Source organism: Lissotriton helveticus, chromosome 11 (assembly GCF_964261635.1).
Source record: "Lissotriton helveticus chromosome 11, aLisHel1.1, whole genome shotgun sequence".
Taxonomy (NCBI): domain Eukaryota; kingdom Metazoa; phylum Chordata; class Amphibia; order Caudata; family Salamandridae; genus Lissotriton; species Lissotriton helveticus.
In genome coordinates this window covers 326101000-326118198 of record NC_136072.1, presented here as the reverse complement: position 1 = coordinate 326118198, position 17199 = coordinate 326101000, and the positions used below count along the sequence as shown (strand labels likewise).

The 17199-nt window shown below is 48.1% G+C and overlaps 1 protein-coding gene across 8 annotated transcripts in view; it reads left to right on the top strand.

Annotated features, from left to right (window-relative positions):
- The window catches only part of D2HGDH (D-2-hydroxyglutarate dehydrogenase), a 1118641-nt gene extending 1103348 nt beyond the window's left edge, over positions 1-15293 (top strand). For all 8 annotated transcript variants that reach the window (XM_078665666.1, XM_078665667.1, XM_078665671.1 and 5 more), the window contains one exon: positions 14753-15293. In XM_078665666.1, coding sequence (XP_078521792.1) covers positions 14753-15015 — 263 coding nt within the window. In that variant the 3' untranslated portion in view covers positions 15016-15293. The remainder of the gene's footprint in view (positions 1-14752) is intronic.
- Positions 15294-17199: the final 1906 nt, after the last annotated feature.

Below are 17199 nucleotides of genomic sequence, written 5' to 3'. Positions count from 1 at the left end.
CCTTGCAGTCCTCCCAGGTCTTGGGCAGGCCCCCGAGGAAAAGGTCCCCAATGACTCTGCAGTCTCCCTGCGTCCACTCATCAAACGCACGGGTTCTGTGGGCTGGAGGGAATTGCGAGTGACCCGCTATCGGCGTGTGCGGAGACGGGAACGTTGTGAGGCCCCTGGGCACGGCAACAGTGTCCCATATGTCCAGGACCGTTTTTGTAGGGACTGCTATGTAGGCACTCCTGGAGCGCGCCGCCCGCGGAAGCCACGGCAGGTCCCATATAGTGCGTCCCGTGACCGCCCGGTCCATGTGGAACCAGTGCTTGTCACTTGCACGCGCACCCCACTCTACTACGAAGCGCAGGTGCGCTGCCCAGTAGTAATGAACCAAGTTGGGGCACGCCAGGCCGCCCCTGTCCCTCGGCTCCATAAGGATTTTCTGCGAGAACCGGGGGTGTTTCCCGCCCCAGATGAAGGAAGTGATCTCTCGCTGGAGGCTCCGGATGCAGTGAAGCGGAATCGGAGTGGGCAGACACTGAAAAACATACAGAATTTTGGGCAGAATCGACATTTTGACCGCGTTTAGGCGCCCCAGCCAGGAAATCATCAGAGTTCTCCACCTCCGGAGGTCCTCCAGAACCGCTTTACGACACTCCGTCCAGTTTACCGAAGACCAGGAGTCCAGGTGGGGGGTCAGTGTGAGGCCCAGGTATTTGATATGGCTCTCCGCCCACTGGTAGGGCACCATCTCCTTCAGCGGTTGGAGCTCATCCGCGGGTATAGTGAGGTTGAGCGCCCAGGACTTGGTATGATTTATTTTGAGGCCCGATGCCTGTTCATATAGACACAGAACCTCGTGAAGCGCCGGCAGGGATTCACTGGGGTGTGTGAGAGTGAGGATCAAGTCGTCGGCAAATAGCGCCACTTTGTTGTCCCTCCCCCCGTGGGCTATTCCATGTATTCTGTGGTCGCGCCGTATCATTGCCGCTAGTGGTTCCACCGCGAGGGCGAACAAGAGCGGCGAGAGCGGGCACCCCTGCCTTGTACCTCTATGTATCTGCAGCGGCGGCGTTAGTTGGCCGTTCACTCTGACCCTGGCTTGCGGCCCAAGGTACGGGGCCATAATGCTAGTTATCATTCTAGGACCTAGACCGAGCCTCCGGAGCACCGCCCTCAAGAAGGTCCAGTCCACCCGGTCGAAGGCCTTCTCCGCGTCAAGCGAGAGAAGGCAAGCCGAAATGTCCCAGTGTCGTGCCTTGCACACCAGGTGCGCCAGTCGGCGTACATTGTCCGCCCCTTGTCGGTCCCTGATGAAGCCCACCTGATCCGGGTCCACAAGCCCCGGCATGTAGGGGTCTAATCGCTTGGCCAGGATCTTGGTATAGATCTTCAGATCCGTATTTAAGAGGGCGATAGGTCTGTAGGAAGCACAGAGCGCAGGATCTTTTCCGGGTTTCGGGATCAACGCAATCTCCGCCATTCCCATGTCGGAGGACGGACCAGACGCGTCGGAGAAGGAGTGGTAGAGCCTGAGCAGATAGGGACGGAGCTGGGTTTGGAACACTTGATAAAAGATCAACGGGAGGCCATCCGGTCCTGGGGTTTTCCCGGTGGGGAGTTCCTTAATGGCCGCCGAGACCTCCTCTTCCAAGATGGGTTCCTCCAGTTCCGCAGCACAAGCCGGCGGCAACGGAGTCCCCTCGTAGTCGTCGAGGACCGCTGCTCGCGCCTCCTGCGATGTGGGTGCCCCCGCGTACAGGGAGGTGTAGTAGGCCACGAAGGCGTCCTGTTTTGTCTTCTCCGTGACGGCCGTGGAGCCATCTTGACAGTGGAGTTTAGCGATATGGGCTCTGGCTGTTCTCGCTCTCAGCCGTCTGGCCAACATACGCCCCACCTTGTCTCCGCCCTCATAATATTTTTGCTTCAGTGCTAATAAGGAGTATTCTGCCTTGTTAGTGCGTAGAAGACGCAATTGTCCCCTGAGGTTAGCTAGCTTCCGTCTGGACGCTAGGGTAGATCGAGTCCTGTCCTGTCCGCCTTAAAGGCGTCCCATACTACCGGGAGGGGTGTCTCGGGTAGATCATTGACGGTGAAATACGAGTCTATGGCTTCGCGGATGCTATTCACATCGTCCGGGTCTCGGAGGACACCCGGTGGGAGGGTCCAGCGTCGCTCCCGAGGGCCGCATGCCAGGGAGTCCTGCAACGTAAGCTCCACGCGTGTCCGACAACGCGTGGTCCTACAACGAGATATCCGAGATGGCAGCTTGCAGCGTGTCCAGGGCAAGGTCTAGGGAGGTGAAAATGTAGTTGATGCGCGAGTATGTTCGGTGGGAGTGGGAATAAAAGGTGTAGTCTCGGACCCCCGGGTTGTGGTAGCGCCACGCGTCGACCAGTCCCAAGTCCGTGATCTGTGACCTGAGCGTAGAGGACATCGCTCCCGCGCCGCCGCACGCGGTTTCCCCGCGATCTATATCTGGGTCCCACACTAGGTTAAAATCTCCACCCAGGATTGTACGCGGTTCCTCAGACTTGAAGTGGGCCCTCAGGAGTGACTGGAGATATTTGTCCTGCGACTGGTTGGGTGCGTATACATTACCTAGGGTGTACTGTATCCCCCCCATCTGCACCGCAACCCGGATGAAGCGCCCATCACTGCTCTTGTATGGTTTGGTGGGCCCCTGTCTACAGCCCGCTCTACACAGGATTGCCACCCCCGCCGTCTTGGTGTCAGCCGACGCCCAGAATTGTGTGGGGTATCTAGGGTGTGCCATGCGCTTAGTGTCCCCCCGTAGGAGATGCGTCTCCTGTAAAAATATGATGTCGGGGGAGTGATGGAGAAGGTAGCGCCATATCTGGTTCCGTTTGTTGGGGGAGTTCAGCCCCTTGACATTGAGCGATAGGATCTTTAGGGGCCTGGGAGCAGTCACCGCCATAACACTAGGGGGGATGTTGCCGCTTTATCACCCAGCACCCTCCACCCCGCAGGAGTGGGAATAATCACCTCCCTCTGCCACCACTGCTGCAGTTCCATGTGTGCATCCGCAAGAGCCTCGGGACTGCCACCCCACCCGAGGGCAAAAGGGGGAATAACATAGGGACAGCTCGGGAGAAAAGTAGGAGAAGTAGATAGAGTGGGAAAACAAAGAGAACAGAGAGAGTAAGGAACCACGACGGGCCAACAGGGCCCTAGCACAATGTCCCATGTTCCGGACATCCTCTACCCGAGGGTTTGGATGGTCTCAGGAATGTCACTTCCTACGGGACAGAATGGGGGGGGATCTGTTGAGAATATAGGTCCCAGTAGCCACGGAGCCCGTCTGCCCCGCTGCCCAGGGCGAATTCGGGGGAAGTGAGTCCAATGCATCTCAAGAACGGGGAAGGCTTAATAGCTTCTACAGGAGTACCTGGGTCCAGCGACGGGGGCAAGTTCCCGTAGCAAAAGGCCGCCAGGACGTATCCTCTCGATCACCCCAAGGGGCCCAACAGCTGACCATGGCATCATCAGCCCGTCCGAGCCGCGCCTACTGTCCAGTTGTCCCCCTGTAGAGATTCGGCAGGTTGTAGGGCTAAGCATGCGCTTCCCCCTTGTTGCCGAGGTGCGGGAGTTCGTGCAAACTGCAGGAGTGTAGGTGGCGCCATAACGCCCATCAGTGAGCGTACGGTCGCAGAGGTTCCCATTCCCGCACAGGTGTTTGTAGTGGCAGTTCCCTCGGCGATCGGTGGTCATCTAGGCGTGGAGACTGGCCATTCGGGGGTCACGGCGTATGAGGTTTCTCGGGGCGCTCCTCGCGGTCGCTCTCAAGGGAGCGAATGTGGTCTATGATGTCTTGCTTGGCCTGGGATGTGGAGAGATCGTCCTTCGGGGTCGACCGGGGGTCTCTCCCGTCGCCCGGGGTGGGACGGGCTATGTTCGGGGGATTCCGAGAGTCCAATCAGTTGCGCCGCCTCATTGTAGGAGCGGAGTGTTCTGCGCTTGTCACCCCAGCGAAAGATCAGGGCGAAGGGGTGCCCCCACTGATAGGGGACGTCGAGAGCCCGTAGTTTTTCCGTCACAGGGCGGAAGACTCTCCTTCTATGCAGCGTGTTGGGTGCCAGATCTTGGTAGATTTGGATCTTATGCCCACCGAATTGTAGGTCCTGTTTGTCTCTTGCCGCTTTCATTATAGCCTCCTTCTCCGTGAAGTAGTGCACTCGGGTAATTATATCCGGGAGAAGGCCCGTCTTGCCTCCCGCGCTGAAGACTCGATGTGCGCGGTCCAGAATTGGTAGGGAGGCCCCCTCTCCGCCTCGCACCTCGTGTAGGAGCTGAGCCGTGTAGGCCATGATGTCAGTCCCTTCCTTTCCGAGTGGTACGCCACGGATTCGGAGGTTGTTGCGGCGCCCCCTATTCTCAAGTTCCTCCTGTTTGATCTGGAGCTCGATGTTTTGCTCCTCCAGGGCCGCCACCCTCTGCCACAACTGCTCGACATCCTCAGTGCGCGTGTCGACAATTTTTTCAAGGCCATCGACCCTGTCTCCCAATTCTGTGACTTCTTTGCGCATTTCTTTGACGCAGGTATGCACCTCCGCCCGCAGGGACCCTATCTCGGATTTTAAGTCTGCCATAAAAGAGGACATGAAGGCCTGGGTCACCGGGGGAGAGTCGGTGGCAGGCGGCGGCGTTTCTTCGTTTAGGGCCGACGCCCCTGCTTTGCCCCACATGGCAACCACCGACGTGCCCTTGGATGTCGTCGCCGGGTCCGCCCTGCTCCCTCCTCTGCCTCGGGTCATCGTCCACCCGGAGCGTAATGTCCCTCGTTGCGGGCACGGCTCCTCGATGGCGTCGCCGGGGTGTGGGGATAGTGCGGAGCGCCACCAGTCCTCCACTCTCCACCCAGGTACTCCCCCACGTGCAAGCTCGCTCTGTCCGTAAGGAGGGGTGTAGAGCTGGGTCCTCCTGTCGCCACCAGCACGCCGCACAGGCCAGCCCCCCCTCAGGCTCCGGGTGTCACTCCTCTCGTCCCTCGGGGAATGGCGTCACCTTCTGGGAGTGGCGCTGGTCACCCCGGGGCCCCACAGTCAGCGCAGGGGTACTCACAGGTCTGCCGCAGCTCTGTTCCCCCGCTCCAGTCCGGCCGGTCCAACCCCGGGGGCGCAGATGCCTGTGGTCACAGCGGCCGGAGGGACCGTGATGCCAGGCAGGGCCCAGTCCAGGAGGCTCAGGACGGCAGGCGGCGTGGGCAGCGGCCCCCGCCGCAGTCCAGCAGCGCCGGGCAGCGGTGGCGCTCTAGTCCGCAGGTAGGGGGTGGGGGAGCTCTAGCGCGGGAAAGTTCGCTGGGCACACCGGCCTCCGCGTCTGCCGGTCCCCTGTCACCCCCAACTGGGTCGCCTGGGCAGATCCAATGGGCCTCCCTCCTCGTGCAGGATGGGCCGGAGGGGCGTCTCAAGCGCTGTGTTGGAAGCGCTAGTTGCATCGCTGCAGACCACCGCGGGGCTCGGGGACCGCCGCCATCTTAAAGTCAGGCAAATCCTGGCCGGCTCCAGCCCTCCGCAGCAGCTCACTCCAGGGACTCTCACCCCAGGGACGAGTGAAGGTGGTGGCCGGGCGCTCCTCTCCTCCCCGCAGTCTCGCAGGAGGCTCTCGCTGGTTTGGGGGGTCCTGTGCAGCCCTCGGCGTCAGGCTAGGCTGCAACGACGGGGCGGCGCCATCTTCGGCCTCACGCAATGCCGGAGCGCGCTCCGTGAGGAGGCTGCAGGTCGGCTCCCAGGCATCCACGGGCTCAAGCCCGGCAACCGGAGGGCACCCCGCGGGGTGGGGCAGCACAGTCCACGGTCCCCAGCCTCCGCCAGGGGATAGGGCATCCGCAGAGGCGCAGTCACCCAGGCGCCGGTCACCCGTCACAGGACCAAGATGGCGGGCGGGCCCCCCGGCAATAAGACGTCCAAGCCCTCCTGTGCTCCCCTGCCTCCCTCGCCGGGTCTGCCTCGCCAGTGGCCGCCCCACGCTCCAGACACCAGCAGCTGTGCAGGTACTCCTTTCAGTAGCCCCCGAATGTCGCTGTAATAGGCTAATGCAGGCAACGGGGCGACAGAGCTCGCCCGTGGCACGTCCGATCACATTGCAGTCTTGGCCACGCCCCCCCAGAAAACAGCTTTTAAATCACTTCATAGATTTTTTTTTTTTAAAGTGGTTTTGGGTGGGATTGATTAGAACTGAGTTTAAACCCACCTTCGCCTGCTCATATTTTGAGATGTTGCAGTCTTTTTCTGTTGTTTACATTGTAGTAGTGTTCACTACTGGAGTCTGATATGTCTCACACTTTGGTGCTAATCTGTGAAAAATATTACACAGTACCAAGACAATTCAGATATTGTACATTAGGTTTGGCATGACAGTTCAGCTTAGAGGCGTGGCTTCTATTGGTGCAGCAGGTGCAATGGCCCATTTTCTTCTTTCCTCTAGTGCCCATCATAAACTGGTAACGCCACTGGGTCAGATGTCTATGACCAGTTGTTACCAGCACTTTGAAATATACCTAGATTGGGCTTTGACACCGCCAAGAACAGTAGTACTCCCAACTCAGGCTATTGGCTTTTTGGTGTGTTACTCCATCGCCTATATAGGGAATATTTTAAGTCTCGAAAGTATACTCTGTTTTGTATAGTGTTTTCACTGCAGCAGACATTTTAATGTTGTAGTACCTACTCACCCTACAAACGAGACTGATCTAGGGGTGTATTGCTCAGTGCAATCACTGTATAACTTCTGTGTGTAACGTGTTAATTTGGAAGCATACCGGTATGCAAAGCAGCATATAAGGTAACACCAGGAAAAAATACTCGTTATATATGGAGCTGAAGTTTTATATCCTGCAATTATTTGCAACCCCTCGCAAGAAAATTTGTAGTATCTTTTACTCAGGGATCATGCCCTTGTTTACTTGTATTTATGCACATTATTAGCACTGTCCTTCATCTTCGTACGGGCTGACATAATCATTATAAGAACAGTCAACGACAGGGAGGTGTGGCTTATATATGTATGAATTCCTGTGCTACATAGGCAGCCTCTCCTTCATAGGCATACTTCCTCCTTTGACTTGCAATTATCCTTTAATTTAATTTATCTATGTCGGCTCAAGGCAGCATCCTTAAAACATTTAATTGCAGACTCTCAAGAGGTAATCCTGTAGAGTTTTGTACATCTCCTTTCTTTAGTCTGTGCCAAGGAAAATATATTGAGGCAGTTTTCATGAGCAGTGGTTTGCGTGTTCCTTCAAACTGGTATCATGGACAACTAAGCCACAGCAGCACTGGTGAGTGGTCTCTCCTTAGCTCATCTGCCCCATGATGCTACTTTAAAAAAAAGACACAAGTCTCCATGGATGGCATCTTTCTCGACCTTTCCTCCAGCTCCAGGATTTTCTCTGGGTCTGGTCAACGACGAATACAAAGACAATATACCAGAGGGAGTGGAGGATGCTGTGAATTGTAAGGAAAAGCTTATATTAATTAATTATTCTATTTATTCATTAATTATCTCATAGATTGTATGCCTTTAAAAATGCAAAATGACTCCTATGCCTTGGAAGAAAAACCATATATATATATATATATATATATATATATATATATATATATATATATATATATATATATATATATATATATATATATATATATATTCACTGAAAAAACCATAGGTTTCACACCAGTTATAGTTAGCTGGAAATTTTACTCGCATAAAATCATTAAAATTCCCACGTTATACTTAGTTGGACTCACTATAACTTGCGCGTGCAATGCACTGCTGATGACGTCACATATTACATCACTCATGACATGGTCAGTGGCATCACTCATGACATCACTGATTACACCATCCAGTGAATGTGTGTCTTTCTGAAAAATAAATATGTTTTATATATGTATATGTAAAAGTTGATGGAAGAATAAATGTTTAAATAAGTGTTTACATGTTGATTGGTTAACTGGCTTATTAAGTGTATCTTAGTGAATACATATATTAGTGAGTAATGTTTAAATATTTAAATATATGTGTTAGTGTTTCACTTTGTGTATAAGTGGCTGCATGGGTTGGTGAGTAGCTACATGTGTATGTATATGGGTTATTACATGTTTTTCTTAGTATCAGTATGAGTGTTTGTATGGTTTGGTGGGGGTATTACCTAGCACATAGATGCATGAATGACTGACTCTCTCTTTGTATGTGTTTTAAAGACAGCATATGTGCAGGACTGTATGGGTGGATGAGTGTGTATTAGTGAGTGAATGAGTGTCTCACTAGTGTCTTTATCAGTAACTACATATGTATTAATCTAGTGTATGTGAATATTAATGTATATAAGTGAGTATATGTGAGAGTAAGAGATTGTAAGAGTTCCTGTTTAAATTAGTATGTGTTTCTATAAGTGATTGTTTAAGAGAGTAAGTATGTGTAAGTTTCTTTAGAAGTAAAGTGGTAGTGTGTGTATAGCTGTATATGCAAATAAATGGATGTTTAATAGTTTATTTGCATGTGTGAGTATGTGTCAGAGTATCTTTTAGATGACTGTTGGTGTGTAACAGGATGTATAGGTGTATCACTACATATAATGAGTGAGTATATGTATGAGTGACTATATAGAACTGTTGGTGAATAAGTGGATGTGTATATAGATGGTGGAATTATTGAATTGGTTGTTGTTACTAGTATGGGTATCTCCATTTTTTTGAAACTTTTAGTTTCTATTATTGAATATGTGCTTCAAGGGTTACATTACAGTGAAAGGAGGTTTGTCACTCTGTCACAAGGATGGTGTCATCAGTGATGTCATGAGTGATGTCACTGACCATGTCATGAGTGATGTAATATGTGACGTCATCAGCAGTGCATTGCACGTGCAAGTTATAGTGAGTCCAACTAACTATAACGTGGGAATTTCAATGGTTTTATGCGAGTTAAATTTCCAGCTAACTATAACTGGTGTGAAACCTATGTTTTTTTCAGTGAATTTAATAGGTTTTTTAAATGCTAATTCCTAACTATAACTGGTGTGAAACCTATGGTTTTTTCAGTGAATTTCAAAGGTTTTTTAATAGCAAATCTCTATAGGTATGAAATGTAATATTTTGTATAATGAATTTTATATTGTATAATTATGTAATACTATTTTTTTATGTTTAGTTATTTATTTATTTATTTATTGCCCCGGGGCGCGTACCGATGCGCTCACCGGTGAGCGCAGTGTTACGGCGCGCCCCGGGGCGCGTACCGGTGAGCGTCCCGTTAGCGCTATTGCTGCGAACGAAAACAACATCGTGACGTTTCGCGTAGCCGCGTGATGCGTCTTATGATGCACGGCGTAAACGCACCCGGAAGCGCCCGGACGTATACGATCGCGCAACGTCCTGACGCGCTTACGCTACGCGCCCCGGGGCGCGTAGCGTAAGCGCGTCGGGTCATGTGACCTGAAAATAACACTTATCATTGGTCGAGATCAGTTTTGGTTTCCAAATGACGAAGGCCCGAGTCATGTGACCTGAAAGTAACACTTTTCATTGGTTCAGGACAGTTTTGTTTTCCAAATGATGAAAACCCCACCTATTTTCCTCATTCTCACTTTGTACTTTGAGTCAGGAAGACCTGTTAAAAAACCTCTCTGTACCTATTTGTCTGAAAAATGGCTACAGTAGCAGCAGCTGCAGGAGCATCTGCTCCACCTCCACCACAAGGACCACCCCAACACCACAGTGGTGGAGACCAAGAAGAGGAGGACGAGGAGGAGCAAGAGGAGGGGGGATTCCTACCAGAAGATAATACCCCATATAAGCCAAAGGAGCACTTTATCTGGCAGTTTTTTTCTATCCCAAAGGACAAGAAGAAAGTTAATGCGCCAAAGGCGACTTGTTTAATCTGTGGTTTTGAACTTTCAAGGGGGAACCCTAACAAAAAATACTCTTTTGGCAACAACACCATGATTCGGCACATGCAACGCCGGCACCGTAATAACTATGCTAGGGCAGAGGTCAGGGAACTTGCCAGAAACCCTGCCCAATCTTCTGCCAGCACCTCCCAAAGTAATCAACCCACCCCATCGGGTCCAGAAGCGAGGGAGATGAGCACAACTATTCAAACCAAGTTTGCCAATTTTAAAATCGTTTGTATATTTTGTGGAGCGACAATATGCTATGGTGAGCAAAGCATTACACTTATCACCCGTGCTTGGGATCACCACAAGTGCCCGAAGAAACATGAATTTTTTCCTGTTTTTTTTTTTTTGCTCCAGTTGAGCCATTTACAATTCCCTGTTTTTTGTTTCTCCCCATTAAAAACTACAAAAAAAATATAAAACTGTTCTGAAAAGCCAAAAAAAGTAAAAAATGTTCCCAAAAAAATAAAAAATGTAAAACAACAAATAGAATAAAAAAACAGTTCTTTTTAGAACTACCTCCAATTTATAAAAAAATGCTACATTTTTTGGAAACTCTGTCATTCTTTTTTCTCCATGGTACGCTCCCAGGTACGCTCCCCAGTGCGCGTACCGGGCGCTCCCCCCCCACATCAAACCTAGGGGGTCAGGGGGGGTCTACCCTGCCCCCTTATGGTCATTTCCCCCTTTGTTTTTGCCACCTCTTGTGTCTCGATCCTACCGAGACACAAGATGGCGGCCGCTCCGGACTGTTTGGAATGTTGACAGACACCCGAGAACCAATCAGCTTTCCGCGCGCGAACTCGCGTTACGCGCCGGGTGCGCTCCCAGTCCCTACAATTTTGCCAAGTTTCGTGGGAATCCATTCAGCCGTTCGGGCTAAAAGTGAGTCCAACCGCCCTATGGAAATTAACATGGGGAAAACACGTTTTGGGACCCCCAAATATCTCGGCCCCCGCTTGACGAATCCCCCCCAAACTTTCAGGGAAGGAGCAGAGCGGAGCGGGCCACTTCTTTGAGAAATTCGCGAAGATTCGTCCACCGGCGCCAAAGTTATTCCCAATAGAATGTTGCGGATTTCCTATGGAAAACAATCCTAACTATAACTACCTACTGGCGACCGCCAGTAGGTAATATATATATATATATATACATGTACACACTCGCACGCACACACACACACACACACACACACTATACCATTAATAAAATATGAACGTTTAAGGCTCTTATGACAGCTCAGATAATTTTTAGTTTTGTGGTGATTGTCAGGCAGACTGTTCCAGAGCTTAGGAACCAAGTCCCGAAAAGAGCACCTTCCAGTTTTTTTCCCACATACTACGAAGGTAGACTGAGAGTAGCACAGCACAGGGCGGAATATATATATAGAAGGGAAAGCTACAACATTTCATTAGCACAGACAAATGTATGTTAACCACTGTATACTCCAACTGAAATGAAATGAAATGAAATTTGATTTATAAAGCGCATGGCTGCCCAAGAGCGTCCCAGCGCTAACAGAAAAGAACAAAGAACAAACTAAGTAATCACACTGCCTCTTCAGGTTTTTTTTTTCGGTCTCTCCCTTTTTTGTTTCTTTCACTGTTGCTCTCTTTTCATCTTACAGTCTCCCAAATTAACCTGAATTTCTCTGCTTTTGCTGTGTTTCTTACTATTCCTTTTTGTCTTTCCCTGTCTCATCTGGTCTTTCTGGATGATTTAATTTCTCTCTTTGTCAGCCTTTCTATGTCTCTCCGTTTCTTTTGCCTCTAAGGCACACTTGAGTGTGTCTATTTATCTAATGCTGTTTCACTTTGCAATGCACATCAAGGGCAGCTTTGAAGTGATTTAATTTATAGTTGCTCGTTTGTTTCCCTTCAAATACATCGGAGCTGCCAGGACAATGGACTAGGGCAGTGATATGTTTATGGTGGTATCATGCACAACATCTTATCGTTTTTGTATAACACACGGGCTGCACTCTCAATCGTACTCTCTTCCTCCATAAAGCAAGCATTGGCATAGCCAATAGGTCTCGCTTTTGGGTCCTTGTTCTGTAGTGAGGTCAGTCCGCTGAGGTAACCCTGGCTTATTGTAATTCCTGGCCTTCAACCTGTTTGCACGGCAGTTGCTGTACTTTGGCTCCCTTGATTTATATTTGAAATAATCGAATATGATTGGCTGTTTTTTAGGCCTGTATGCTAAAGCAGGGTTTTAGGGATGAGGTTCTGCCTCAACTTCAGGCCTAGTGTGAGACATCAGTGCCTTATCTTGTTCTATGGTACAAACCTCTTCATTGCCACTTGTTTGGGAGTAACATAATGATAGGAGGAATTGCGCAGAAACTCAAGCTTTAAAATATGACGTCCTTGTATGATTGGTCCTAAAATCTAGGAATGGTTTTGTTCTCTAGTTCAACAGATTGCAAATCTTTTTTGCAGGAAGATGCGCTGGCAGAGACCATGAAAATATGCCAGAAAGTTCACGGAGGTCAAGCGTTTCAAATTAAGAATAAAGACATTAAAAAAGCATTTGAAATGTAGGGTACCTCACTTGTATGTCGTTTTGTTTGACAACCTCCAGACAAAAGTGGAAAATAAGCTGCACTTAGTAGAAGAAAAATTGGGGGTCTTTTTGTGATAGCATCACTGAATAAAGCAGCAATATTCTTAGGTGGCCTTAGTATTAGATCACATCTGTTTACTTATAATAAACCAATGTACATAGAGTATCTGTGGGGCAAATCAAAGGATATATAAAGATGAGGGATTCCCAAGCAGATTTCCCTCTCCAAAAGCACAAAACGTTATTTACTCAAATGTCTGGGGCAGATTTCCTCTGATTTATTTCTGCTGCTGATGGATGACGCTTACTATGTAGCTAGAAGGGTGGCATTGGGGCATTAGAACTAAGGAATGCATGGTTGAGTTCAGTGTGCTTAATCTCATCAAAGATGCACAGCCTCTACCTGTCATAGTGTTTTCTTTTCTTTTCTGAGAGGTGCTTAATACAATTCAGAATCACAGGTGATGTGTTTTAGAAACTCCACACTAAACCCCCTCATTCAAAGCTGTTGGAGCCAGGCCATTTTGCTTGTCAAATCCTGATAGATCTACCTGCAGCAAGAGATTCCGTCAGCCGATATCTGCCGATGGATATTTTCCTTCTGCTGTATGCAAACAGAATAGGCAGAACTATGCCACACTTGTAAAACATCAAGGATTTCCTGTGTTAGTGGGAGAGTATCTTTGCATGGCATGTGTAGACAGGACCAGTGGATTCTACCAACATCTAGGTGGTGTTTTCACCACACCCCTTTCTGTCCATTGCCCCTCACCCATTTTCTTGAATATAATTATCATTCAGGAATTACTGAACTTGGATTTGAATTAATGGAACTTGGGCCATTGAACCGGTTTCTCACCCACGTCAACTATAGTTTCTGTTCAAGCTTCGTCACAGTCAGCACAAAAACTGGAAATTGATGTACAATCTTAGGCCTCAAGCCTTTCAGCTTCATTTTGCCATTGTAGGCCCACTAGATATTCATTTTGATTCTGTTTCAGGCACCTCCGGAGACAGTAGATGTTTTTTTTGGTATAGATCACTTAAGCCCTCTACTGTTTCCGCCCTATGCCTTATTATCTGGTTCAGAACAGAGTACATTATACTAAGGATGATTCCATGTGGTCAGATTGGGACAAATACTTTTCCATACAAAAAGAGTAGTTGAGTGGCCCATTTCATGGTTCAGTGGGTAGAAGGTGCCTTGTGAAGCAAACTCTGCATCTTAATGGAAGTGCTCCTACCACAGCTTCGGTGGCACACCACTAACACTACATAAGCATTGAAAAATATAAAGAATTGGGCTACTGGTGTTAGAACTTAAGTTGGACTACATTTTACGCACCCCATTGCCATTTGTGTTACCTAAAGTATGACCATGAGCGCCCCACATTTTGGCATTGCTTGCGAATCACAACACTCATCATTTGGAGACAGAATGTAACATTTTGAAAGCATGCAGCTCCTTAGGTGTCTTCTGGAAGGAAGAGATCATGCCATAGAAAACCTGCAATATTTATAGCAGGATGTTTTAAGAGAAGGTTAGTGAGTATTGAGCCTGGTTTGATTGGTAGAACATATGATAAACCTTGACATCAGACGATAAACGATTGAGGTCAACCAAAGGCACTTCCAATCTGAACCCAGCAGTACTATACTATACGATCTGTGTATGTTCCAGACTGGTGAAATTGGTGGAGGGTTCACATGGCTCATCATCAGCCAATGGGTAGTGACATACCTTACCATACCTCCCTATGAACTACCTGACAATCAAATATCCACTGAAGTATTTACCTCAGTTATCCTAATGCCTACCCTCGAGTCAGGCTCGGGATAGCTGGGATTTACAGAATAAAGCCATAGAGGACTCACCACCCATCTAGAGCATAACCTAGCTGTCTGCTCTCTAAAACCGCCTGAACCACCCACTCCCAATAACGACAGATTCATCTTCCCCCATAATAACTAGTTCCACACCTTCGTTATGACTGGTCTGTACTCAAAGAACTGAAGGGGAGGAATATATATGAGAAGTATTTCATACTAAGACATGTAGCCATTCCAGCAATCGTTTATGTATAAACCACTAATCACAAACAAAAATAAATAATATTCGTAACCAGAAGGTGACATTCCAGTGAAATAGAAAATATACAAATAGTGAAATATCGTTTTCTAAGCACACTTATTTCTTACGTAAAACAACATATAGGATTTTGCCTAGTGGTCTGCACCTTCTCTTCTCCATACTCACTGCTGCCTCATACTTCTTTCTTTCCACAGGGGATGGAAACCTCCACTTAAACGTGACATCTTCGACATTTGACAACTCTCTGCTTGCCTCTATTGAGCCATTTGTGTATGAGTGGGCAGCAAGGCATCGTGGAAGCATCAGTGCTGAGCACGGGTTGGGGTTGAAGAAGAAGCAGCACATCCACTACAGCAAGACAAAGGAGGCGATCCTCCTCATGCACCAGCTCAAGGCTCAGCTGGACCCGAGAGGCATCCTGAATCCATACAAGGTCCTGGCAGACCGCTCTGCCTAGCAGTGACCATAGATCTCATCTGATATTGCTGGCATAGCCGGTTGAAGCTAGCTACGCCTATAGGCATCACATGATCTCCATCTCTATGGGGAGGTGAAGCTTAGGATTGTAAGTGTGGTCAGCGAGTGATGGTTGAGGTGGACCTGAGCTTTGTAACTGAAGTTGAGCAGAGCTTGCTAGATCAAAAAATATTGTAAAGCACGTTTGACCTGCTCACTGACCTAACTGACTTGAATGTGCTCAATAGTGGCTCTGAGATTAAAGAACTTTTCTGCAACTAATTACTTTATTCTGCACAATGTATTTCATGAAATGTATCATATAGAACGTTCCAATTTCAAAACTAGCCTTAAGAAAACCAAGACAACAAGATTTAAACTGCAGTAATTTCGGTACTCACTTCCACTTTCGGAACTTGTGTCCTTTTTAGGTCTCGCCTGCGTTGCGCTGCTCGCTGGCGAGAAATTTTGTGAGAGGGATTTCAGAAAGGGCTTTAAGCCCCGCCCCTCATTTCCATTGGCTGGCGTCACTGTTTATGCTAAACGGTGGCCTGCCATTGGAAATTAGGTTTTTTTTGTGGACGCCCTTTCGCCTCTGATCCGACTGGGTCGCATGCTTTGCTGCGGTCGCAAAGCACTTTCTTATCTTTATGGGGCCATGTGTTTCTAATTCACGGTAATTAGAAACACATGGCCCCATAAAGCTAAGAGATTGATGCTTGTTTTTAACTTGGATTTCTGAAAGTTAACTGTTTGAAGCTGTAGAACAACAGAGGATAAATAAGGGTTTCTCATGAACTTTGCTAGTTCTTGGGTTTTTCCATCAATCCTCTGATTACTTTATAAATTGCCTTTTAGGATGTGATGCTGAGTTACTCCGACTGCAGCCTGATATCCGGAGATAAGGCTGTGCAAAAAGCATTCCCATGCTGCGTATACAAGCTGTCCACGTGCATACCCTGCAGTGCTGTTCTGTCCTTGGGCTCAAGGTGCCAGATATTATTTCACCATACTTGGTGGAGCTTGTCTGCGGACCAACGCTTGCATCAGAGCACACGCAGCAAAGCTCGTCTTCTGCTGTTGGTGTGGACTGCTTTCAAACACGGCTTGGCAGGCTTGTCCTTTTATGCAAACAGCAGTAGAATCGCTTTTGAATCTGCATCCCAGGGTACTTGATATGCATATACCGTATTCCGTATGCATGCAATATAAGCATCCTTACGCATTATGTATATGTGGCAACACAGGCATTAGACCGTATACTGTTCAGGTAGCTTAAAACGACTTGTGGCATTTTGTGAGGTAGCCGTGCTGCCAAGTGGCCCCACATTACTATAATGCCTTCAGTCACAGGGCATTTTTTCTTTTCTTTTTCAAATAGTAGTTTGCATGCTTTGCTTTTAATCTCAGGCTTACCATGCTAAACACATATTGACAAATTCAATAGATATGGGCTTTGTTAGGCATTTTCTATTCTTCGTAGTATTATTTGTTGTGTGTTTGGTGCAGTGGTAGTGTGTGAGGTGGTTATGATCAGGGCAACTGGAATTATGCGATTTTTGCGGCTGCTGCATTTTCCGCCTAGTTATGAATTCACCACACAATTCATCGTCTGCTGTTTAATCTGCAGATTTTAATTTTTAAAAAATGTCATTCCTAGTGCAAATGGGCCAACAGTTACTAAAAACGGTGCAAAATGTTACAGTGCAGTGGAATGACTTTTGTAAATGTTGGCTGGTCCCCTTTCTGTTGCTTATTGCTATATTTTGGTGTTAAACTGGTGCCAATGGAGTGAGGCCTTTGCTCACACAGTGTTAAACCTGTGTAAAAATGGCAAAATAATAAAGTAATACTATCACAAAATATGCCGCATAATACCACATAATTTGCCTCTTATTGCTGCATAATTTAGTGAACTATGCTGCACGTTTCTGGTCCTCTCCTGCATAATTCCAGTGGCCTTGGTTATGATATAACGAGACCACCAGTCAGAGGAAAGGACTGTGTAGAAGGGAAGCCAAACAAATAATGTTGGTAGACAGCAATTGACAGGGTTTAAGTTTGAAAGACAGATACAGTCCAGCTAACGCTCCCAGTAGTGGGGATTGGCGGTGCATGAAGTAAACCGAGACAGCTAGTGGTACAGAAGGGCACACAGATGCTGTCAAACACAGCGAGTGACAAA